The sequence below is a fragment of the Lemur catta genome, chromosome 1 (assembly GCF_020740605.2).
Source record: "Lemur catta isolate mLemCat1 chromosome 1, mLemCat1.pri, whole genome shotgun sequence".
Classification (NCBI taxonomy): Eukaryota; Metazoa; Chordata; class Mammalia; order Primates; family Lemuridae; genus Lemur; species Lemur catta.
In genome coordinates this window covers 37,359,509-37,386,186 of record NC_059128.1, presented here as the reverse complement: position 1 = coordinate 37,386,186, position 26,678 = coordinate 37,359,509, and the positions used below count along the sequence as shown (strand labels likewise).

At 41.6% G+C, this 26,678-nt stretch overlaps 1 protein-coding gene across 2 annotated transcripts in view; it reads right to left on the bottom strand.

Annotated features, from left to right (window-relative positions):
* RTN1 (reticulon 1) overlaps positions 1 to 26,678 on the bottom strand; it is a 349,490-nt gene that overhangs the window by 57,807 nt on the left and 265,005 nt on the right. For both annotated transcript variants that reach the window (XM_045566307.1, XM_045566298.1), the window contains one exon: positions 25,901 to 26,620. In XM_045566307.1, the coding sequence (XP_045422263.1) occupies positions 25,901 to 26,620 (720 nt within the window). The remainder of the gene's footprint in view (positions 1 to 25,900; positions 26,621 to 26,678) is intronic.

Below are 26,678 nucleotides of genomic sequence, written 5' to 3'. Positions count from 1 at the left end.
GCTGACAAACCAGTGATGTGTGCACAGGTCAAATCAGTAGAAATAGGGTATCCGCAGTGAGGAAAGTCATGGCCTTGCTGTAAACTGCACTATCCAATTCACATTCTTCTCAGAAATGTGCTATTTGGAGGCACAACAATTAGAACAGGGGGTTGGAGGAACTAGAGGGCATAAAAAAGGGGATAAATGGCACGTGGACTTGAAACCACTCTGTGACAGTAGACAGCAATGGTAAAGTAGGGTCTACAAACGAGAAGATTCAAGGTTAGTATGACAGTTATCTTTTATTTTATGGTCCTACATGACACAATCGGATTAGGGGTAAGTAGCATCAATATATGAGATAAACTTCTTATAGCTGGAATTGACCAAAGGTGGAAAGTTGTCTGGAAGGCAGTGAGTTCCCTAAACTGCAAACGTTCATAAGGTCTTTTAATACTGGTTCCTTCCAACCCAGAAATTCTCTGATTCTGAGCTCTTTGATCAATCAGGTTAAAAACAAATGGAGGTTCCTAATTATCAACACTTGATATTTTCTAATATTATGTCCCACTGGAAAGAATGAGTCATTACAATAGCATGCCATTTTATTAATAGATTACAATAGCAAATTTTAAAAAATAAACTATTAAGAATCCAGGTAAAAAAAAGGTGACTGAAAAAGGCCTCCATCTTGCTGCAAGCACTAGATTTAAGCTTTGTGCAGCAGATAAACTCACCACAGGGTTACACTTCTGAAGCATCTCTGACCTTTGAGTTGTAACTGGCAATCTTCATTTTACCTAAACAACTATAGTTGCTGAGTCATATAGTCATATTTTGATTCTTTTTGGTCTATCCATCATTCTTCTGGTATAGATTCAAATATGGAGCAAGAAGAAACCTATTCGAGTCCATTTGAGCTGGAAGCCTGTTGTCATCTACATCAATAAAATAGATGCTGCCGGAGACATAATTTTGGTGGCTGAAACTGCTGCATTTCTCTCTCATCATGGCTAATACAAATGCATCCTGTAAATTTATGAGTCAAACCAGAGTATCTTTTCTAGGAAGTGGTGATAACTTACCTTTTCTTAAGGGGAAAAGAGAAAAGAGAAGCCCAAAGTTGTTCCACCTAATACTGAGCAACCAACATTTTTCTGCACTTAAATTTTTATTAAAAAGAAGAAAATAGTATAAACTGAATAAAAAGGGTACATCTAGCAAGTTGATGTTAAGAATTTAGTGTGGAGGATGGGGAAAAAGCAATTTTTAGATTGTATCTCCTGGTCAGAGATTTAACTTCCGAACAGTAAAAATTACAGTGGACAAAAAGGCAGAAGTTTTGAGTTCTGCACCCAGTTCTGCCATTGGCTCTTACATATTACATTAGCAAGTCATTTTCTTCCCTCATACGAGAAGGAAAATAAAATTTTGAGGAGGAGAAACAGAATTTCAGAGAGGTCAAACAGACAAAACTTGATGGTCCAGAATTTGAACCTAGGTCTCGCTAACTCCAAAACTCATCTTATCCAATCTTATTTATATCTTTCAGCATCAAATAAAATAACACTGATTTCTCTTCCATCGTACCACGCAGCATCTCTGAGGAAGAAAAGAAAAAGAATCGGCTTTTTTTTCACAAATAAATTATGTTCTAGAACAGAGATCAGCAAACTCTTTCTGTCAAGGGCCAAATATTAAGTATTTTTAGGCTTTGTTGGCCATATGGTCTCAGGTGCAACTACTCAACTCTACTCTTATAGCACAAAGCAAGCCAAAGACCATATGTAAGCAAATGAGTGGGGCTGCATTCCAATAAAATTGTCTTTGAAAAAACAGGTGGTGGCTGGGTGCGGTGGCTCATATCTATGATCCCAGCACTTCAGAAGGCCAATGCAGGATAATCACCTGAGGCCAGGAGTTTGAGACCAGCTTGGGGAACATAGCCACACCCTGTATCTACAAAAAAATGTTTTTTTAAATTAGCTGGGCATGGTGGCATACACCTGTAGTCTCAGCTACTTGGGAGACTGAGGTGGGAGGACTGCTTGAGCCTTAGGAGTTTGAGGTTACAGTTAGCTACAGTTAGGCCACTGCACTCCAGCCTGAGTAACAGAGTGAGACCTTGTTTCTTAAAAAAGAAGGTAGTGGTATGATAACATCAAAAAGAATAAAAATAATCAGGAATAAATTTAATCAAAGAAGTGCAAGACTTGCACAATGACAACTACAAAACACTGTTGAAAGAAATTAAGGCCTAAATATTAAAAAATGGAAAGATATCCCATGGTCATAGATTGGAAGACAATATTGTTAAGATACTCCCCAAATTACAGGCTCAATGAAATTCCTATGATTTCTATGAAGATACAAGCTAGCTGTTTTTCAGAAATTGACAAGCAGATTTTAAAATTCATTTGGAAATGAAAGGGACCCAGAATAGTCAAAACAATACTGAGAAAGAATAACAAAACTGGAGGACTCACACTTCCAGATTTCACTTACTACAAAGCTACAGTGATGATAATGGTATGGTGTCAGCACAAGGCTAGACATATGAATCAATAGAACAAAACTGATTGTCTAGAAATAAACCCTTACATTTATGGTCAATTGATTTTTTTTAACCAGGGTGACAAGACAATTCAATGAGGAAAGAATAGTCTTTTTAACAAATGGTGCCGGGACAAGAAGATATCCACATGCAAAAAAATGCAGTTAAGCTCATATCTCATACCATATATAAAAATTAACTTAATATGAATCAAAGACCTAAATCTAAGAGCTAAAACCTTAAAACTCTTAGAAGAAAACATATGATTAGGCAATGTTTTCTTAGATATGGCAGCAAATGACAAGCAGCAAAAGAAAAATAAATTGGACTTCATAAAAACTAAAAACTTTTGTTTATCAAAAGACACCATCAAGAAAGTGAAAACACAATCCATAGAATAAGAGAAAATATTTGCAATTCATATATCTGATAAGAAGCTTGTATCTAGAACATATAAAGAACTCTTAGAGCTCAACAGGAAAAAGGAAATCAATCCAATTTAAAAATGGACAAATGATTTGAATAAACATTTCTACAAAGAATATATATAAATGGCTGATAAGCACATAATAAGGTGCTCAACATTATTAGTCATCAGAAAAATGCAAATCAAAACCATTAGGATGGCTAAATGAAAAGATGTGAAGAAACTAGAATCCTCATACATTGCTGTTGGGACTGTGAAATGGTGTAGCCACTTTGAAAAACAGTTTGGTACTTCCTCAAAATGTTACACACAGGGTTACCTCATTACCCAGCAAGTCCACTCCTAGGTATACACCCAAGAGAATTGAAAGCGTGTGTCCTCACAAAAACCTGCACATGAATGTTCATAGCAGCATTATTCATAATAGACAAAAAATGGAAACAAGTCAAATGCCCATCAAATGATGAATGGATACATAAAATGTGTTATATCCATACAATGGAATATCATTTGGCTATAATGGAAAGGAATGAAATACTGATATGTGCTACAGAATGGATGAACCTTGAAAACACCATGCTAAATGAAAGGAGCAGACACAAAAAGCCATTTATATGAAATGTATGATTGTATGACTCCATTTATATGAAATGTAAAATATATCCATAATAGGAAAATCCATAGAAAATAGATGAGTGGTTGCCAGGGGCTGAGGGACAGGGGGAAGGAGGAATGAACACTAATGAACATGAAGTTTCTTTAGGGGATGATTAAATGTACTAAAGTTAGATAGTAGTGACCCACTGCACAACTCTGTGACGGTACTAAAAACCACCGAATTTTACACTTTAAAAGGGTAAATTTTATGGTTTGTGAATTATATCTCAATACAGCTGTTAAAAAAACAAACAAGCACCACCTGTAGCTTGCTGATTCCTGTTCCAGATCCTTTCATAGTTAACTGTGCCTCACTTACCCCATCTGTAAAATTATTGAATTGGACTAAATGTTCTCCAAGATTGCTTTCAGGTAAAAATAAAATTTTCCTCTTTTTTTAAAAATTATTTTCATAATTGAGATCCTGAGGCTCCAGAAAATCTGTCACCAACCATACAATTTATTTTAACAGTTTTGCTAAGGTATATAAGAATATTGACTGATTTTAGACAATAATTAACAATGGAGGTTATAAATAATGCCTTTTGATAAAGCATTGATTAATCATTAAGACAATCAAAGCCTGCCTTTCCCAGGACGCTGCACTGCCTGGAAGAGCCTGTGCCAGGAGGACTCTATGTGAGACGCTGTTCAAAATGGCAAGTTTGCTCCCTCTTCAAAACTTGATGATCTACATCTATTCTAAATATTAATAACTGAAGACAAATGTTTTCCTGAGCTACTCATTGGAGGCTTGCTTATTTGGCTAAAACTTTCTAAGTCCATTTTAATATATGTTGATGTATCACCACTACCAGTCCTAGGTTTCCTTTCCTACTCTACCTACGCTCACTCCCTTGTGTTTTCATCCAGTCTTGAGGCTTTAACCATCATTTTCTAGGGCTGCTGAAAATTAAACCTGTAGGGTCATCCCTATCTCTTCTCCTGCCCCATATTCAGTTGGTCAGGAAATCTTCAAAATATTTCCAAAATCTGACCAATTTTCACTACTTCCACAAACTACTACCCTGGTCCACCATCATCTCCCACTTGGGTTCAGGAAGAGCCTCCTGACAGGTCTTCCTCCTTTTGCTCTTATCCCTTCTCCAGCCCACTCCCTATACAGTGATCAGAGTGAGCTCTTCAGGTCAGAGCATCCTCCTCCTCTGCTTACATCCCTGTGGACGGTTCCATTACACTGTCAGTCGTCGCCTTGCTGGCCTCCTTGCAGTTCTGTGAACATATCAGACAACTCCCACTGTAGGGCCCTTACTGCAGCGTTCCTTCTCCTGGACCACTCTGCCACCAGATATCCACTGGGCCAAATTCTTCACCTTCCTTCAATCTTTGCTCCACTCTCAGCTTCTCAAGGCGTTCTCACACCCCTGACCATCCTGTTTAATATTGTGACTTGCACCTCCCTCCACCACATTCCTGATCCCTCTAACCCTCTCTAACTTGTTCTTGTTATCCCTAGAGTCATAATACTTTCTAGGATACTATATAATTTACATATATGTTTATTGGTTCTGTCTTTCTCTTCCTACAAGAATGTAACTTCCATGAGGGTGGAAATCTTTGTTTTGTTTGCTGAAGTATCTCAGGTGCTTCAAATAGTGCCTGACATAAGAGATGTAACAATGAATATCTGTTGTATAAGTAAACCGGCCATCTATCTATATGTAATGATTTAACTAAAATTTCTGTTGTTAGCTAGCACTCACGCGCTCATTATTTACAATGGCACACTGCTGGCCGGATATTGCACTGTAAACACTAGTGACCCAGGCTAGGCCTAGTCATTAGGGCTTTCAGTCCATAGAGTTTGAAGTGCCTGGAAAAACAAAGATGATTATATCATATTCTTCTGCCTTCTGGGGGGAAGAAGATTAATATTGAAAGAAATCACAGATTTGAGTTTTTCAACAGCATGGAACTACAGGGAAATTATCTACTCCAGTGTCTTCTCTTTCTCTTTTTATTTAAATGTTTTCTTTTGAGTCACAGACCCCACAGAGAATCTAATGAAAGCTATAAATCTTGGCCTAGCAAAATCGTCCTGTAAAATATTTGTACAATTTTAGGACCCCCAGGGACACAGGGCCCCAGCGTAAGAATTCCTGAGTTCTAATTATTAGATTATTCCAAAGAATAGTCAAATCTCTGCTGTGTTCAAAGATGTACTGAGAAGATTATGCAACATTGCTCAGAAATCCAATTCAATATTTAACAATGTTCCCTCTTGGCAAACTTCTCCTTGTGTCTTTGTGAGGATGGAATGAAAGAGCAGTAGGTACAATATGGTCTGTCATGAGGAGAAGGGAAAACAAATGCTCAGAGCTCTGAAACCCTGCTGGCACCTAAAAGAGTGAGCTTTCAGAGCTTCAAAGGCCCAAAGTCACTAAAACCTACACACTAGTCCCTATTTCCTTCGATGGGGTGTCCCTACATAGAATGAAGAGATGGCTGGGTTCTTATGTTTTGAATTCAGCATTGTCTTGTGCAGACAGTACAGAAGCAAAAGGAAACTGGAGAAATAATCCAACTTCCAGTCACTGAGAGAGAGGAGAAGAGAGAAGCCTATGGAAATGGCAGGGAAAGCCTCTGGCGAGAGCCAGTGCTGGTCCTGGAAATTGACTTGCTGCTGCTACTGCTGATTTTCCCCAACAGCGTGATCAGGAGGAAACTCCAGCACTCCAAAGGCGGTGCCATGCACCACAGACACGTCATTCTGATGCCAACTGAGCATATTGGGTTGGGGGAAGGGAGAAGTGGGTAATCAGAGAGCCGGATCATCATTATAAACATTCAGCAAAAAGCTGCTGTTACAGCTTTCAGTTACCCCAACAAATACTTTCCTGGCTCTGAAAAGTGGTACTCAACTACATGAAAATTTTATATACGGTAAGGAAAATATGATGGGCTTAAATCTCTCCTTTTTGCCCAGAAGTACCTTTTAAAAAACACTCCTGAGAGTAGAGGAGGGGAGTCTATGCATACTTAGGAGTGAGTACAGTAGCCTGTCCTCCCTCCCCGCAACCTTTCAGCTACCCTGTGATCAGCCTCCACTGAGGTGGGCATTTATATTTAATTGTACAGAGGGCTAATGAGTCTCTAAAGTTATCCACTAATTCCAAGTACACTGTATAAACAGGAAAATAGGAAAAAAATGCATTCTTACCATTTGCTTCTCTCTCTCTGGTGTACTATCACTATAGCATCTGATAATGGTACTCGAGCTATTACAGCAATGATTCTTTTTACGTGTCTCGTTTCCCAGCAAGCGAAAACAAGTACTGTCATTACCTCAAGACAACCCAACCTTTCTCCCTAAGCTAAGAAAGAGATAGGAATCATCATTCTCCTAATGTGTCCCCCTGCCCTAGAGTTCTTGAAGATGTGAGAAAACAGACATGGAAAGATCAGAATACTCACATATCTCAACCATCAACACATAAATCAATGACATAGACAGGGCTGGGATAAGCATTGCTTTCATTGTTCCTATAACGCTTTGTTGCACTAATTCATTTCTATAATATGTATGTCCCTACAAATACCTTGTGGTCAAGGACTATGCCTTATTCATTTTAGCCTCTGTTGGGCCTCAGAAAATAAAAACCAAAAATATAGAGCTTTGGCATGCTGAGTACTGTGAACAAAAAGGAGATTGAAAGGCCTCAGAAATAAGCCTTAGAACCAAGGTCTCTCTATGACCTCCTGTACCCCCCTCCTTCCTTCCAAAGCATAGACAGGGGCTCTCTCTAAATTTCCCTTTTCTGACTGAGGGAAGTTTATCCAGTAGGAATGCAATCATTCTGGACCCCGTCCCTGGAATCTACATTAACCAGAGAAAATTAACTCACATCACAGAAGAGGAAACTGAAAATGTCCATATCCAGGACATGATGCCTGGACAGACTTTTCACCTATTCTTTCAACTATTCTTTTAAGGACTGAGAGACTTTATTTGCATAATAAGACAACCTTTGTTCCCAGTGAAGTTCTGCCCCTCACCTTCCCATAACTTGTCACCACCTCTCCCAGAGCCCGGAGGAACTTTGTTCCAGGTTATTGTCTGCTCTTCAGGCCCACTCACCTCCACTAAAAATCATTTACTCTTCCTCTAAAATTGCCTACAGCTTCCATTTCCCTCTCCCCTATGAAGAAAGTATTTAAGTTTCTACCATCTGGCCCTTAAGTCTCATGTTTTGTGTGGCTCCCATGTACATTTGCATGCCTTTTTTTCTGTTAATCTGTCTATTGTCAGTGCATTTCAGCAGACTTAAAGACTCAAACTTTCATAGAAGAAGAGAGAAATTCCCCTTGTCCCTGCACTTTCTCAGCCACATCCCAATGCAGTAGGGGCCTAAGACTTGATTCTTGAATGAATGGATGAGCATGTGCACTCGTGAGAGTGTGCACACATGGGAGCAAACACACGCAGACCAAACACACAGAGTAACACACATGAGTTATCCATTATCCTAATTACCTGATTCCGGAATCTCCTTTGTTTCTAACTACAGGCACATTAGTTATTTCCATGGTGCTCCTTGTGTGTTATTATTTAAATGTTCCATATTCATTTATTCTATCCCCTTGATGGGTTGAGGGCTGATGAAGAATTCAGTAAAAAGAAACCTGGAGAACAGGTTCTTTGGTACTCCCCAAGGAACCCAGCAAAGAATTAGACATAAATAGGCACTCTAACCATGTGCTGACTTAAAGAACTGCCAAGCTGAGTCAAGCCCATGATCCATCCAGTTACAAAGTGACAGCAGAAACTCTCTGATGGCTTTCAAAGAACAGATTTGGTTTTCATCTGTATACTGTTCCTGGTTAATGTTAAAATATAATTAATTAACTAATGACAAAAGTCTATCTTTAACAAAAGCCTCAAGGCACAGAGTTGAAGGGCACATTTGTTGTCCTTGTTAGCAACCTTAACACATTGGAGATGTCCATTCCAATATTCCATTTCTATCATCTAGCAGGCCTTCTCTGACAATCCTATTTAAAATAGCTCTCCTTAGCCTGCTTTATTTTTTAATTCACAGCACTGACCACTACCTGCTATTATATTATGTGCATTTATTTCTATACTATTGATCTCTTCCACCAACAAAACTCCACAAGAGCAGAGAGTCTGCTTTGTTCTCGCCTCCCTCCCCAAGTGCCTAGGAAAGAGCCTGGCAAGTAATATGTTATCAATAATTATTTATATAGTTACGTTGCTGAATTTACAAATATTCACTCATTGAAAGTCAGGTGTCATTTGAGATAAAGAAGAGAGGTCTAGAAAGGAGTTACTGCTTGATCATTCTCTCTCTCTTTCTCTCTCTCTCTCTCTCTCTCTCACACACACACACACACACACACACACACACACACACACGCACACACCCCCCACTAAGCTGAAAAAGAAGTCTTCAGGAAATGAACACCTAGAGGCAAGGGAACATATGCCTCTGACAACAGCCTCATCCAGTGATCAGTAGGAAGAAATACAGCCAATCAGTATAAAAGATTTGGAAAGAGATGTGCTGTGTTCTACTAAGAGTAAAAAATATAAGGGAATTGCTGCAAGTAAGCCAGATGGGGTAGAATGCCATGAAACTTACAGCAGATGGCACTAAAATATTAAACTAACATTTCCTTATGCTCCAAGCCTAGCTCTATGTTACCACTGATTATGGAGCCAGTCTATTTAAAAACATGCGGATGAAAAAACGAATCCGGTATTGTTAAATCATTCTGCTAAAATCAACTCCAAGCATTAGCACCTAATGTGCTTTCACACAAGGGATATGTTAATATCATTCAGGCAAGGTTATGTCTAACAAAGCCACCCAGAATAGGAAGGGGAGGAAAAGCCCACAGTCTAAGGAATCTGTTCAAAAACAAGCTCAGTGTGGTAAAGCGTGAAAATCTGCTTCTCTGATTTCCATAGCAACAGTAGCAATCCTCAGACAGACACTTGAAAAACCAGATTCGTTTTTCTCCTTTTCAAATACCTTTGCATGATATTTTTGGATAATGTTGAAATACAACTGACATTACATAAGGTGTAAACACATTGCCTGTTCCAATTGCTTCAGTATTAGACAGGATGGCTCGTTGTTTTCTCACTTAACCCACAGTGGTGATTCCGCTGGCAACAGGGCAGCACCTGGCTCTCTGGGGATGCCCCAGAAAAGTACTGTCAACTGAGAGTCAGGCTCAAGAATATGTATAGGCTGGCATGAGCTACCCAGTTGGAGGAGAAGGTACTCTCAAGATTTATAAACCATGCTAAGCAAAAGGCATATTATCCATCTGCTTTGCAAATATTATTTAAGGCTTCCACCTAAAAAGCAGCCACAGAACACTCATTTACTCTCTCACTGAATCTTAGGTATAGAGACTATCAAGTCTCTGTCACTGAGAAGTCAGGAAGAGATTTAAAAATAGAACTATGTAAACAGGTGTGCACCAAAGAATCCTACCAACTATTGTCTGTGTGTTTAAAAATTTCATAATAAAATATTGGGAATAAAGGAAATATTATGCATCTGATCAACATATAATATATAGGCTGAGAAAACTTTCTACTGTTCCATGTTCTTATTATAGTTAATACAGTGGAAAAATAGAAGTTGAGAGATATTTGCTCATTGACTAATTAATACTCATCAACTGAAGGAAAAAATTTTTTGGCGGATTCTTGGGAGAATTTGAATATGAACTGGGCATTAGATGTTAAGATATTTGTTTTGTCAAGTGTAATAACAGTCCTATGGTTATGAAACAAGATGTTCCTAATTTTAGAGATGTATACTGAAGCATTTAAGGGTGAAATATCTTGGTGGCTATGACTTAACTTTAAAATGCTTCCCCTGAAAGTAGATAAAACAAATATGACAAAATGATAATTGTTAAATTTTGTTTATACATATGGAAGTTCATTATACTATTCTCTCCACGTATGTAACTTTGCAGAATAATCTATTTAAAATACATTGAAAAAAAATAGAACCATGAGTACTCATTTCAAATCACAGATGAGAGTTAAGCATTTGAAGGGCCAACCTTTACCTCATCGTCTTTAAAGGATGATTAAAATACACACTACTTTATAGATGACAATTCTTTGTCAGTGCTTGTGAAATACCTTATGTGGATTTTTGGGGTGGGTTGATGCACAACTATTTTTTAAAGTATGTAAAGATGAAGCAAAATGCACCCAACAAGCAAGTTGTTACAAGAAACCTCCCTACATGGAGATAAAAACTGCATATATCCTGTCCCCTGCCTGGTGCCAGTCCAACCTGTCCATAGGGGTCCAAGCAGAAAAAAGACTGTCCTGAACTGCAAATACACCCAAGCTTACTTCCCACTTAGGATCACTGAATGCATATAATAAAAATGAGAGAGCTTTTTGGGAGAAACAGCGGTTCTCCGAGGCACTTTATGTAAGAAGCAGATAAACCCTCAAGGATTTGTCTATCCACTCTAAAGAGGGGATTCCGTATTTATCACGGTGAGAACATAACTGAACCTTGCTCCCAAATACTACTTCAGATATTCCTAGAGAAACTGATTGTTCAGAAGGTAGCTTTCAATAAAAAAGAATCATAGGGATGAACCTTCTCTGTGTGCAGTTTTACTTTGGGAAATAGGAGGTGGAAGTCTGCAGCACTCCAAGCTGGCCCACAGATTCAGTCCTTTTTAAAGGGAAGTGGCCCCAGTGGTCCTCTTTGCAAACTGATCCTGCTAGCATGGCCACACCTACTAGGACCAGAGTTGGAGGCTCGAGCTAAACGTTGACCATGAAGGGGGATGATGTCCCTGAGGTGGGCTGTGATAAGCGAGCTCCACACCAAGTGGTGACAAAGAGGCCCAGTCAGACCCTCCCCATCCTGAGTGTGCCAAAGGAGGGTGAGCTGCAGGAGCAGGGCAGGCCTGCCATGGCTGTGATCCACAGGACCCCACAGAGCCAGCCTTGGAAGCACCAGGCCAGGGGACTGATCCAAGGAGGATCTTTACTTAAGTAATCCCCATTACTGACGGTAACCTCGATGTATCTCCTTATCTAGCACAGAAAACACAATCCAATTATAGAATGTGATAATAATTGCTGCCATTTACAATGTGCCAGTTCTTCTACCAACTAAGTGCCTTAAAAACATTATTCAATTTAAATCTCATTACAATTCTAGGGAGTAGGAATTATTAGCCACACTGTAAAGCTGAGGCTTGGGAACTTTTATGCAAATAAGAGGTGGGCTCAGGCTCAAACCCAAATCTTTGTTATTCTAGAGCTCATGCCTTAATAATAATAATAATAAAAAAGCTTGTTTTTAACTGAGTTCTGTAGTATTCAAAATAAGAAGAAGCATTCACTGCAGAAAGTTTTCCATTTTACAGGGGTTATAAAGTTTCAATACACTGGTCTTATGCAAATTTGATGGGCTCAGCTCAGCAAAGAAAAGGCTGAACTCAGGGCTATAGTGATGTCACCTTTAGCTTTGCCAACTCAAATCTTTTATTGACTATGTCAGCTGAACCTCAGAAAGCATCTTTCTCTGCTGACTACATTTGCCCTTTCCCAGGTTGATCACTCCAGGAGTTCACAACCAAGAGATAAATGTTCTTCATGAGTAACAGTAGGAGATCCATATACAATGTTCTCTTCTTATTTGGCCTATTATTCTTTAACCTTTCACTGGACTCAATAACATTTAAATGAGCTTTTGAAAAAGAACACAAGCTATAAACACATGGACATACAATAAAATCTCACAATATAATTCCGTGGCTTCACCCATGTGTCTGGAGTCCCCATTCATTTACTTATCAAATGTTTGTTGAGTTCCCACTACTCACTAGGCATCATTGTGGGCACTAGGGATACAGCAGCAAACAAAAGGTTGTGATCTCAAAAAGCTTCAAGTCTAGGTGGGAGAGACAGGCAATAAACAAATAAACAAATGCACACACCATCTATTGGATGATGATAAGTGCTATGAAGATCTCAAACGAGATCATTGTGCAAGATGTCTGTGATTAGGACCTCATCAAATTTCCAGTGTACCCCATACGTCATGATGGGTAGAGGCGTGTTACTGTTATAATTCTGGCTAATGGGCCATAAGCAACAGTGACACGTGTCATTTCCAGAGGAGGCTTTTAAGGGCTAGTGTGAACCTCTAGCTCTTTTCTTTCCCTGGCATGGCAACCTGAGAAGCCATATGTCGAGAGCAGTGGCACAGGAAGGAGGGGCCTTGGATCCCTACGTAAGTGAATACAGGAGAGCCCCCACCAGCGAGCACTAGTTTGTTACTGCAGTATGGCCTGACTACCAGAGTCAAAAGAGTAAGGAACACCCAAGCCTGGGTGGGGACAACAAATGGGACTGAAGATAACAAAAATGATACACAACACATGGGGTTGACTCAATGGTTGTGAACCCTGGCTGGACATTTTAAACCACCTGGGAGATACTGAAAAATACAGATCTACAGATGTTATGCTTAAAGATTACAATTTGGGATATTTGGGTGGGGCCTAAGCATCTATATATTGAAAACAACACTCAACAGAAAATAACAAACTGGGTCACCTAGCTTTAGGAAACCTCCCCAGAGGCAACGTGTCCCACAATATGCTTGGGAAAGAGCTTATCAGTAAGATCAAGTCAACTTCCTATAAATTATTGGAAAGCAGCCAATCCAACTGACATATGAGGAAACCCTACAAACTTACTAATTGAAATTTTATGAAACAGTATGTTACAGAAAGTAGTCCTGCATTAAATCAGTAACTGGACTAAATTCTTCCAAAGCCCCATCTCATTGTATAATTAACATAAATATTTAAATAGTAATAAAATGAGAGGGTAAGCACTTAACCTAAATTATCTCAATTAATCCTCATAAGACTCCTGTGATGTAGGTACTATTATTCCCTTTGAACACTAATTCAAAAGGGATAAAATTGAACCCTAGTTCAAAGGGGAAAAAACTGAAATGCAAACAGGTTAACATGCCCAAAGTCACACAGCCAGTAATATGTGGTGCAGGTCAGACCCAAATCCAGTTGGCCCATGATTTTTTATCCCAATGCAAAGGAGGATGAGGAATTGGAAGGATACAAAGTCTAGAGGGAGGGAATCTAGATAGGGGGTCACCAGTGGGGGTAAGGACCTTAGGCATGGGCTCAGGGAGCAGCTGCTGATTCTAGTTGAGGATCCCAGTCCTTTGAGAATAGAACAGTCCACAGGCTGCCAAGCAGGATGGAAATTTCCAATGAGAACAATCCACTCTTCTTGTTCCAATTTTTTTTTTTTTTTTTAGAGACAGAGTCTCACTCTGTTGCCCAGGCTAGAGTGCAATGGCATCCTTGTAGCTCACTGCAACCTCCAACTCCTGGGCTCAAGTGATCCCCCTACCTCGGCTTCCCAGCATGGTCTTGCTCTAATTATATGCTCATCAGGGAACAATGAGCTGATCTCTCCAGTAGGATGGAGTTCCTCTCATACATTTCCAGCGTACATTTATAACTGGGTATTCTGGTTTAGACCAGATTCGGGTAAGTTCTGGATCACTTACTGCTGAGCATGGAGCCTTGTATAGCATAAAGCCATGAGCTAGCCTTACCCTCAGGTAGCTCACTGGAGCCTTCTGCAGATTTAGGCACTTCACTCAAGTTCAGAGCCTGTTATATATGAAGGAATCACACACTAGCTAACATATAAAAAAGAACTGGTTGACCAAATGAAACCTGTACAGTACACTCTTCAAAACGGAGAGTGTGAGGGACCCCCAAGGAAACAAGTTACAGGGAACACATGCTCTGAAAGGGAAGCAGGGAGAGCTCGGGGCACTGGCTTCCAAAGTGGGGCCCTGAACAGCGGGGGGATAGCCCAGAGGCTGGGGACACATCAGTGATGGGAGGCAGGAGGACCCAAGATACTTAGCCCATTTCCCAATTTTGCCTGAGGCTGGCCCTAGACACAGGGACTTCTCCAGTTCCCTTAGGTGTCTCCCTCACAGAAACATTTTGTGCTTCTGCTCTCCAGAGGGCACTAGCTACTCACTCTGTGGTTATTAAAGATTTGTACAGGCCGGGCGCGGTGGCTCACGCCTGTAATCCTAGCTCTGGGAGGCCGAGGCGGGTGGATCGCTCGAGGTCAGGAGTTCGAGACCAGCCTGAGCAAGAGTGAGACCCCGTCTCTACTAAAAATAGAAAGAAATTATCTGGCCAACTAAAAATATATATACAAAAAAACTAGCCGGGCATGGTGGCTCATGCCTGTAGTCCCAGCTACTCGGGAGGCTGAGGCAGTAGGATCGCTTAAGCCCAGGAGTTTGAGGTTGCTGTGAGCTAGGCTGACGCCACGGCACTCACTCTAGCCCGGGCAACAAAGTGACACTCTGTCTCAAAAAAAAAAAAAAAAAGATTTGTACAGTGTTTATGACATTTCAGGAAGTAGCAATAAAACATCTTGAGGACAAGATTGTCTTTTTAAAATCTGCTCAGAATTACTATACCAGCAATTCTAGTAGCAGGGCTGGTTAGCACCAGCAAAGGAGGATGCAAGGGAGAAAGGTATATAGAAGAAGAAAGACCTATAAAATTATGCGCTTTTAAAAAGTAGACTTATAAAATTATGGGACATATGCTCCAACATGCATTCTAACTATAGACCTTTCTCAACTTCACATTACATCATAGCTTTTCCTGTTAGTCAGGATGATGTTGGCTAGAGGAGCCCCCAAATTTCAATGGCTTAACATGGGAGGAATTTTTGAGGGCGGAGGCTAACTTAATAGATTGGTGCAAGTGTTTATTAGCAAGCAGCTTCCCACTAGGTAGTCATTTAGGGACCCAGGTTCCTTCCCCTTGGCCTAGAGCCTTGAAGGAGGAAAAGGCACAAATGCATGTGGTCCATTTTGTCTCAGACATGACCCACATCACCTCCATTCACATTCTACTGATAAGACAGAAGCTCATGGCTCCACCTAGGTGCAAGGAGGGCCGGGAAATGCAGTCTCTGACTGAGCAGCCGCTTCCCAGCAACAACTCTATATCATGAAAGAACAAGTATCAGTTTGGTGGAAAGTCATTCACCTTGACCCCTTACAAAATGGGCATCATATAAATAACAGAGGCAAATATGTACATGGGGAGATAAAACTAATATAGTTCAGGTGAGTGATCTTATGTGTCATCCTAGAGGCAAATCAGGTCAGATTTGACAGATGAACAGTAAGGCTGGAACTCAAAAAGTGTCTTTCTCAGAGGACTTTTCCCTCAGGCTCTAGAGTTTGGCTCCGAGACTTCCCCAACAATAAGGCCGTCTGTGTTTTCAGCTGTTAGTGGGCTCTGAGGGAAAGATGGTATCTCCACAAGAACAAGAATGTAAATCATAAGACGCTTTATAAATCAAAGGCAAACCCAAGATTTTTGGCTTTGGAATTATAGCACATCTGAATGAGTTATATAAAATCTACCCAAAATTTTAGGCTTCTATTTTCAGAGGAATAAGAAAGGTCATTAAAAATGTGGACCTCAACAAAGAGAAAGAAAATAAAAGGAACAAATTGACAATTAGACTATTTTACTTATATCAAAATTACCTAGAATCCATTTATTTATGATTTTCTTTATTTCCAACATTTGAGAAAATTGCTAAGATTCTGTGTAAAAGAAATTCAATCATCAATTGGCTAAGCTAAAATTTAAAAATATTAAATGCTTTCCAGGTGATCGGACTGAATTTCCAGCTGATAGACCATGCTGACACTTGAATGAGCTGCATATATTATGTACCATCATGAAACTCCCATGTACATCAGTATATATTCATGCTATTAAATTTTAAATCTCGAAATTCTAAAGCAACTTGCCATAGAAAAGCATTTAGCTTTGCTTATAAACAAGCCAACTACCTGGAAATCAATTTAGTTGAGAATCAGTAGATTTTATTTCAAGTCCTGGTTCTCCTACTTGTGCGAAGTCAACTAGAACTACTGATTGTATCTCAACCCTTAGCTTCAATTTGAAGTGAGAGTGTTGATCCGAAAACTCCCATTAGTAGAAAACTATGGTTCATAAATTCCACATGGTATTATATTTTATATTTTTGGTAGAGGCCAAACGGTCTAGCTTAAAATTAATTCTGCTAAAAACTAAGTTATCCATTTAGAAATATTTTTTGGAACTCTCTCCTTGTGTTTGTTTCAAGGAAAATCTGGATGGTGATTTAAATGATCAATCACCACAGAAATAGTCCAGCCATATAGACATTTTGTAAAAATGATTCAAAGACATATTTTCTTACATCATAATCCAGGGGCTCTGATTGTAAATTTCAAATCATGGTGGTTTGAGATGAGATTAAAAAGCAGAAGTTGAATATTTTCATCACAACCACTGGATGGCAACAGACATTAACAGTGAGTGGAGAAAATCAGTACAAAAGCCACTTTTCTGCTTTCCTTGATTTCCTCTGTATTTTTAGATATAGAACCAAACAAACCTCCTAGAGATGTCAGGGAGAGGTAAATGAGAGTGAATTTGGAAGTGAAAGAATTAGGTTTTGGAGCACACGTTCTGCTTTTGCAAGTGCTTTGTAATGCAGATAAATCCCCCAAGATTTCAGTGCTCAGCCAAGAGTTGTAAGAAAATGAGGAGCTTGCCAGAAGGGAAGAGTTAAACCAGAATTCTGTATTTACCAGTATATGCAGCCTTGAACTGAACTGTTTATTACTTGTAGTGAAACTTTTCATCTTATGCAATGAAATCATGCTTGTTGCTCCCCATTTATGAGTGGAAGCTTACAGCTCAACCTTACCTTCAGGACTTCTCCCTCTACCACAAGTTTTCTAGCTGTGGACAGAGGCCACCCAAAGGACTCCTCTGACCCAGGAGGCTCCAAACTACTAAGACAGTGGACAGTTAGCTCCTCTGTGTCCCCTCCATGTTTTGGGGGACCCTTGTCCTGGAGGCACTGTAAGGTAAGGAAATGTTAGGTATCACCCTCTGGAGTGGGCTGGCAAGGCCAGGGGATACTTACATGATCTTTCCACTTCTCCCATGAGGAGGTGGAAGTCTCACAGTGAACAGTATACATTCATTCTACACCCCATTTATCCACATGAACCATTTTAACCAACATCTAAGCCAAATAGAAAACCCAACTGTCAGGAGTCAGGTGTAAGTCCTGGAAAAAGCTGGGGCACTGGAGGAAAACCCTGCCAAAGATTACTCTGAGTACCTTGAGAGATCAGCCTCGACAGAGTTCCTGGAACAGTAATTCTCAAATTCTGGTGTGCCTACAATTCCCTGTGTAGCTACTTAATTAAGAAAGCAGGCTCAGCTTCTCTCAAGGAGAGCCTAAAATCTGTATTTTAACAAACTGCTTCTGATGTAAATTGTCCACCAACCACACTTCGAGAAACACTATCTAGAAAAACTAAATGGTTCCACCAAGTCCCTGATCCACTCCACCTGCCACTCACCCCCAATTTCTACAAGGAGAGGGAAAAGTCCTGGATCAATGCTTTACCTGGCAGAGGAGGACCACTCTTTCAAACCCAGGTCATTTAAAACCCAGAAGGGCCATTACAGAAGCAGAATTGACTCAGAAATTGCTGAATAAACTGTAGATAGAGATCATGATCAACTGCAGCCTTGAGCTGAAGTAACAAGACCCAGGAGTGTGCTTGACTCCACTTCAGACCCCTGTTTGAGTGACTGATTTAAAGCTACCTTTGCTCTGACTTTAACTTCTGTCTTTTCTTTGCCTGTTAGTATAATTTTGATTCATATTTGGGATAGTCTTTAGAATTTCTAAAGCTTTTGTGATTTCATGGCCCTAGCCAAGCTTGTATCTAACTCTAAATAACCCAGTTGTTTGTCCACAATCCCTGCCTATCTCACTACGTGTCTTATTTAACCTCCACAGGTACCATATTTGACCTTCATGTCAGTTCCAGTTTCAGCCACCCAAATATCACTGTCACCTACACATATTAAACCCCCTGATGTTTGGCTATGGAAATATGCTAGATATAGTGCTCAAATTGTGAGAGAACATTTCAGTGCCATCATAACTCAAATGGATTGTTTTTCCAACAGCACATACAAAAAACAACTTCAATGACTAATGAAGTAGCATCAGAGTTTAGGGTGTTTTTTCCCCATCATAAATATTTTTGCATCTCTATAATCAACATGTTGATAAAAACTGAAATATAATTTGAGAGGTGATGGGGATCCATCAACCCAAAGCATCAGTAAGTCCATCTCCAGAGTATATCTCAAATCCATCTATTCCCCTCCATCTCCATTGCTACCACCTCTGCCAGCCACCATCATCTCATGCCTGCAAAAGCTTCCCAACCTGTCTTCCACTTCCACATTTGTCCTCCTCCAATCCTTTCTCCCTAGATAAGCCACTGAAACCTTTTAAAAAATGCAAAGGCAGTCATGTTACTTCCTAGTTTAAAAATGTTTCAGTGGCTTCTTAGAATGCTTGAAAAAGACCAAACTCTGCACCATGGTGTGTGCATGAAAGGGCAATGCCAACCTTCCAACCCCCATTTCTTGCCCCTCCGCCTTTGCCTACCACATTCTAGCTATGTCCATTTTTTTTCATTTCTAGAATACCCTAGAAGTTTCTGCCTTCTGGCCTTTGCATTTTCTATTGTCTGGGACCTTCTTTAATCAGTTCTTGCCATAGTTGATCCCTCAGTTTCTTCCTTCTCAGAGGCCTTCTCTGACCTTCCTACCTAAGTGCAACCCACCACGAGGTACTCTCTCACACGGTCACTCTTTGATTTCCTTTCAAATGTCTTCCCCTCCCCCACTGGATGGAAAGCCCCATGAAGGGTGGATTCATGTTTGCCTTGGTCACCACTATATTGCTCGTGTCAGGCACATAGTATGTCGAATCAAGGAAGGATGAGTGGATGAACAGGTAAGGTCTGGCTTTGGCAGGCTGGCATAGCCTTTAGTAAAATTTATGTTGTCTTCATTACAGGATTGTTTCATGGGGTAGCAAAGATAGAATCTGGAAATGCAAAGACCACATCTATGAGTGTCCCACAAAGATTTTAGAGGAAACTGAGGTCAGCATTTGAAAGGGATGGAGAATCCTCTGGAGCCTATCTTGGCTCTGAGAATTAGAAGTATGTGAATTATGCCCTCCAAGCCCCATTATTGTAAGTGAGGATGATTTACATGAGGGAGAAAGGGCCTGGACAGGGAATTAGGATCACTATCGAAATAGTCATTGTTTCTTGAAGGCATAAAAATGTTTGCCATCTGTGAACTCTCTTTCCACAGGCAAGTTCAAGGTTGACTTGACTCTATCTTAGAAGCTAATCTATGCCCCATTCCATGCCCAGGCCAAATTTACAAGGGAGTTGGGGCTTATTGTGTCCAAAAGATTTGGCATTAAAATATTACATAGGTATAATAAACATTTCAGATATTTATACACACCTGGGAGGTGAAGTGTCAAAGATATCTGTCCCTAGAAATAATAAATTCTAGGGCCACCAAGATTTGGAGCAATTCTATCCGAGGCTGAGAAGGAAAACACTGCCAGTGTCCGGAAGCCACCATTTTCAAAAACATAGATCAATATGCAATTGGAACAATGCTAACTTTGTCACTGCTTCAGAAGGAAAAGCCATGAATTGAGCTGGCTACTGGCAGCCTTATTCCAGAGCTGTCAATACCAGGATAGCACCTTCTATCACTGGGCCAAGTCTCATAAAAGAAGCTTAGTTGCTTTGAATAGTCTATGGTGGAAAACACAATGTCTCCATCTAAGCATCTACATGGTATACACTGGTGCAGAAGCCAGACTTGATCCAACAGTTACCGGCTCATTTTGTTGAAAGCTAACATGGAGCAACAGCTTCAGCCATGAGGTGTAATTCCTTAGGCTGATTCTGACATCTGTACCATGAAAGAAAGAAACTTTGCAAAAATCTTTATAGCCTGCTTTATTAATTCAGTCTCATGGAAGCAAACAAACATAGGACTAGAGTATAATGACCTTTATTTATTTATTATTATTTTTTTAAATAAATAGAGATGGGGTCTCACTCTTGCTTAGGTTGGTCTCGAACTCCTGAGCTCAAGTAATCTTCCTGTCTTGGCCTCCCAGAGTGCTAGGATTACAGGCATGAACCACTGCGCCTGGCCAATGGCTTTTTATTAGAATTACAGGAAGAAAAGGAAATGTGTCACACTTTGTTTCTCTCCCAAATATTTTAGGACAGAAGCAATATCTAGTATAATAATGAAAAATAATACAAACATCATAATGCTAGGCAGACACAAATCTATTCTATTTGAGAAGACCTTCACCTGGTAACTTTCCTGCAAATCACCCCTCTCCCTTCAAGGAAGAGAAATGGGTTTTCCTTGCCACAAGGGGCTAAGCCCTATGAGCTCATGCTGCGGCAGCTGGTACCCACAGAGAGGAGGCCACAAGTGAGGAGGCTGCAGAGGCCCACATCCCAGAGCACAGGACAGGCACCTCTCTGTGGAAGAGACAGAACCAGCTGAGTCCCCTCAGTATCTCTAATTTAAAAACATGATATACCCAAGGCACGCTGACCAAGGTGTTTTCTTACTTGAGGTCTGAGCTGCTTAGCTCATCTGCTTACAACAGAAATCCTCAAGCTTCAGAGTGATTATTAAAAATGCAGATTTATGCCCCAGCCTACTCTTATTCTGTGGAGGTAGAGTGGGAACCGGAATTTTTATCAAGCACTGCAGGAAATTCTGTGGTACCCAGGGCCCAGGCAACACTTAGGGAACCACTGGCTTAAAGCAACAGTGCTCAGCCTGGGTCGCTGGATGCATACTTGAGGGTTCCATAAAGAGAATTTTTACATTTTGTGTTTTTGTTTTGATGATTTTTCAAATGTTAAGAACATTCTGGATTATATAGATGATAATTTTATAGCCAACACTACTGCCAAGACTCCAGCTGAAGTGTTTACAATTATGTTGGCACTGAGTACTTTTAACTTTATCTCAGACTAAGAGTCTTTACTCAGATTCAGACTTTGTTCTTTTAAATCACTCCATTGCCCTCCATTGGATGGATGAATCAAAATTCATCTACTCAACTCCCTGCTGATGGAGTGCTGTTTCCAATTTTTTCATTACTATGAACAATGCTATAGGGAAGATTTGTATATATCTTCATATCTATATTTACACATGTGTGTAATTTATATATTATTTTTTGCCCATCTGCTGTAGCATTTCTGCGGGATAAATTCCTAACAGTATTCAAAGGCTATGAGCATTAAAACGATAAGAGGGTTACAGTCCTAGAGGCTGAGTGTTCACACCAGAGTGACGCTCAAATGACATCATTTCATTTGCTCAGGAAAGGAACAGAGGAAGGGAAGGAGCAGATTTTGACAAATAACATGGGTCTGTTGAATTTGGGAGGTCTATGGGATGTCCAATAAACAGTGGGGCAATGGGCTTGAAGTCAAAAGAGAGGACTTCTCCAAAGTGAAAGATTTGGGAAGTGCAACACACAAGGCAGTGAGTGAGAGCAGCCTGGAGAGCAAGCATAGGACGTAAAAAGAAAGACAGGGCCAGAACTCAGGGGTGACACAGAGGAACCAGAAGGGAGGTAGCAAAAGAGATTGGAAAAGAGGTCAGAGAGTAAGAGGAGAACCAGGAGGGAGAAACATCAGTGTGATAAGAGAAGAAAAAGTTCTGAGAAGGAGTGAACGATCCCTATGTAAGCTGATATTGTCCCCAATTTTACCATTAAGTGAAATAAGTTACAAAACAGTATGTTCAATATAATATCACTTTTTCAATAAAAATTACATATGCCCAAATGCTTAAAGAAAATTTCTGAAAGGCACAAGAACAGCAATAAAAACAAAACAAAATAACAAAAGCCTGTGGCTACCTGAGAATCAGGAACAGGAGAGTGGAGAAAGGGAACTTTAACTTGTTATTTTGCACCATTTTGTACAGTTGGAATTTATTGTCATGAACATATGTCACTTTCTTACTAATGTTTTAAGGACTGACCAGCAGTATGATACTAAATTTCCAGAGAGGACAAGAAAGATGAGATTGAAAAGAAGCCATTTGTTTAGCAAGAAGGGAGTCATTGGTGACCTTTAGCAGAATGGGTGCAGGTAGGAATGGGAAAGCACTGCCACAGCCTAAAACACTGCTTCTCAAGCTTTAGCAAGCATAGAAATCACCAGGGGATCTTGTTAAAATGCAGACTCTGATTTAGCAGGTTTTGGGTGGAGCCTGGGATTCCCCATTTCTAACAGCCTCCCACATGATAGCAAGGTAGCTGATCCAAGCACTATACTTTTGGGTTGCACAATAAAGCAATCAGAATGCAGGGGATGGATGTCAGGCTGAAGGGGCCACCACTTCCCAAAGTGTGTCCCCTGGAAGATGAACCATGAGGCACACTCTAATAAAGAAGATTCTATAACTGAATAGGCTTGGGAAATACCACATACCCATCCTGATGAATCACACTGGGTATTAGTGTTTCATTGAGAACTTTTGTGTTGGCTTTTCACTTGGGCATTCCTAACAGTTAGGGCTGACCTTGTAGAAATGAAAACGTGTTCACCCCTTTAGAGTTTAATGTTCATGACAGGTCATCCTAGAAGGTGTGGGGGAGCAGGAGCAACAGGAGTGTACAGGGGCAACAGGAGCCCAGGAGTGTACAGAGGGAAACCAAAACATGAGGAAAGAATTGCATTTTATCTCTAGTGCTACAATAGTGGAGGTCTCTTAAAAGTGAGAAAGCTCTAAAAATAGAACTTGTTGGGGGCACATGCACCAGTAAACCTGGTGTTCTTCCATGGCACATGCTAGAATGCCATCGAGTATCTGCCAAACCTTATTCTGCATATTTCTAGGCCCTTCTGAAATCTAGCCCGGCATCACCAGGATGGCTTCAAAGCTGGGGGATGAGCACACTTGTGAATAACCTGAATGCATTTATACTGCCAGAGGCTTCAGTGGACAGGAGCGGGAAAGCACAGAAGCTGACCTGACCTCACTGCTGATGGGTGCTGAGCTTGGCATGAGCACAAACTTGCTGTCCACTGACAGTGATTAAGAACAGCCTGGGGGAGGCGAGGCAGCACTGATCCTTTTTCACCTGCTGAGATGGAGCAAGTGAGACCAAAAGAACCTTAGAGCTCAAATAACCTGCAGGCAGCACTGAGTCACCTGCCCAGGACCTCCAGTTCTTGGCTGCCCCTGAATGGCCTTTTAGACTCTCTTCATAGATAGTGCAGCTGAGCAGTGAGTTTCAGTGGGAGACTGGATTTCAAAGGCCCCTCAGTGCAGAGGAGAGTGGAGATTATTCACACCGGCATGCCTTTATCTTTTGAAAAGACCGCCACTGCTCCCTCTCTACCTTCTAAACTTGGCAGCAGAGGGTCCAAGCCATATGGGGCAACTTGCACAGAGATTCAAACGACAGCAAATTGGCCATAAAAGATGCTCTGAAGCCTGGGCATTCACAGCTGCAGTTTTCTATCCCCTCAGATCTCCATCAGATGTCTGGTCAGTCAGTCCCAGCTGTTGTACTTGTCTCTCCAATTTATTAGGGAGAGAAGCAGGCCTGCAAAATTCCCTTTCTCTTTAACCTTCAGATTAATATACTTTTGGGAATAAATATATTTGAACAGCACTGTGCATGTGGTGACTATCTCAGAAATAGTAGTTATGGGATAAAATGGAGACATATGCTTATTACACAGAGTGACATGGACACACGCTCAGCATGACTCAAGCTTGACTGCTTGGGGCCCCAGGGGACTGAAGGTTGTTCATGTTAACGTTTCCTATGGCTCCCTGCAAACTGCAGGGTTTTCTCCTTCCACAGTCATGGTGGTGGCAAAAGAATCCAAAATAGTTTTAATATTCACCTAATAATACACATTCCCACCGTTAAATCTGTCTTCAAATATCCTCCCTATTGCACGTACTAAATACACTTTAAACTCTCAGGAGAGTTATTCAGGAAATCAAGAGTCAATTACACGGGCCCCCACACGATGCCACGTGTCATGGTGCCACCAGCAACCATGTAGCAGGGTTATTTTTTATTCTAGTCCTCTAGGTTCCCTCATTCCAATGTGTTAATTTTAAAGAATTTAGAAGCTTGCTTCCAATCTACAGTGAGAAAGATTTTGTCCTCTATTTTTATATGAAGCACTTTAATTGCTACTATCACCAAAGCATAGACACAGAAAAGAGAGTGTACCCTTGAAATCATTTATCCCCCAAAGGCAAAATACTTCTAAACAAACAAAAAGTAGAAGAGATGGGTGGGAGGAGACCTTAAATAAAGTTGTGCTTTTAGGGTTTGTTTTAAAGTTCTACCCGGGTGTTCTCTACCCAGGAGCTGGGTAGAAGTTCTCTATCTTCACCCATAATAAACATAGGATGAGCAGGGCTTCATTTATTCATGTGATTCTTTGATTCCTTTCTAGCTGCAACCAGATGTGAATGATTTAGGGGGAAGAATCTCCTCTAGTGTCTGGAAGATAAAATGACTTCCATTTTTCCTGCATTTGAAGGAAGTCACCTCAAGATTTCTCACAGGGAGAACATAATGAACAAATTAAAATCATTCAAAGTTCTAAGTGACTTTAAAAATTAATAAGTCGCCTTAGGTCTTGCTTAGGAACAAGAGAAACTCTGGAACCAACTTTGGTCCCTGTCTTTCCTGACTAGCCGGGACACAAAAACCTTATCAAGGCCCAAATCCCTTGCTTCTTGGGTAAGAGAAAGGATGGAGCTGAGTTCCACTTGGCCCGCTTAAGAAACACTCTTGGCTGGCAAAATGGACATGCTAACGGTGGGTCCAGCACCCAGACGGGATGTAGCCACTCCCCATTACTGAGGCGGTGGAATCGGAAAAGGGCCTGCACAATATCAAAAGCATCACTTTCCAAGGTAGGAAACTCAGCCCTGGAATGAAAGGAGGGACACACTCACTCAACTCAGGGGATCTGGGATTGGACACAAAACCACTCATTATTAGGGCCTCTTCTCTGGCACGTGGTCCCGCCCGGAGCTTAAGTCTCTCATGTCCCATCCCCCTGGACATGTTCTCTTGTCCACCGTTTGACCGGCATTGGGATGACTACAGGACTGAGCCAGAACCGCTCCTGCTGAATACCTCGGGGCAGCCAGAGGGAGAGCACTCACCCCACAGCCCGCTGCGGCCAGAGGAGCCCTCACCTTACCTTTCTGCTTGTTGAAAAACAGCAGAGGGGGCGCGGTGCCAGGACCTCGAGGCCCAGGACTCTTCATGGGGCTTTGGTTGGGACTCGCGGCTCCCGCGGGTTTCCGCTGCGGCGTGGACCCTTCGGGCGCCGGGGCCCCGTCTCCGGAGTGCGGCTCGGGGCCGGCCGGGGGCGCGGCCGTCGGGTACGCGGGGAAGGGGCCCTGGGCGCCCTCCTCGGCCCGCGCGCCCGGCTCCTCCCGGATGGCGTCCAGGGCGGCCGGCTTCATGGGCGGCGAGTCCTGCTCCCGCTTGGGGCTCTCCTCCGAGGCCGAGGAGGCGTCGCACGACTCGATGATGAGCTCGCTGTCCAGCTCGGCCTCGCGCTCCTCCCGCAGGATGCTGTACTGGATGGACGGCGAGGCCGGCGAGGGCGGCGGGCCGCCCACGTGGCCGAAGGTCACATAGCCCGGGGGCAGCGCGTCCTCGGCGGCCATCGGGTCCTCGGACACCAGCTCGATCTCCGAGTCGCCCGACTCCGCGCTGCTGGCCTCGTGGTCCAGGGGGCTGGGGATGGTCGGCAGCCCAGACCTGGCCTTGACCTCGGGCCTGTCGGCCACCTGGCTCGCTGGCCGCGGGCTCTCGGTGGTTTCGTAGGATAAGCCCTTTGCTTCTTTAATGGCGGTGATTAGCTCATCCTCGGAGATGCTGCATTTCCCTTGGGATTCTGCAGCAGATGGTTCTGTCGTCCCACAGAACGATGAAGAGCCAGAGAGGCGCACACACGGACAGACAGATGG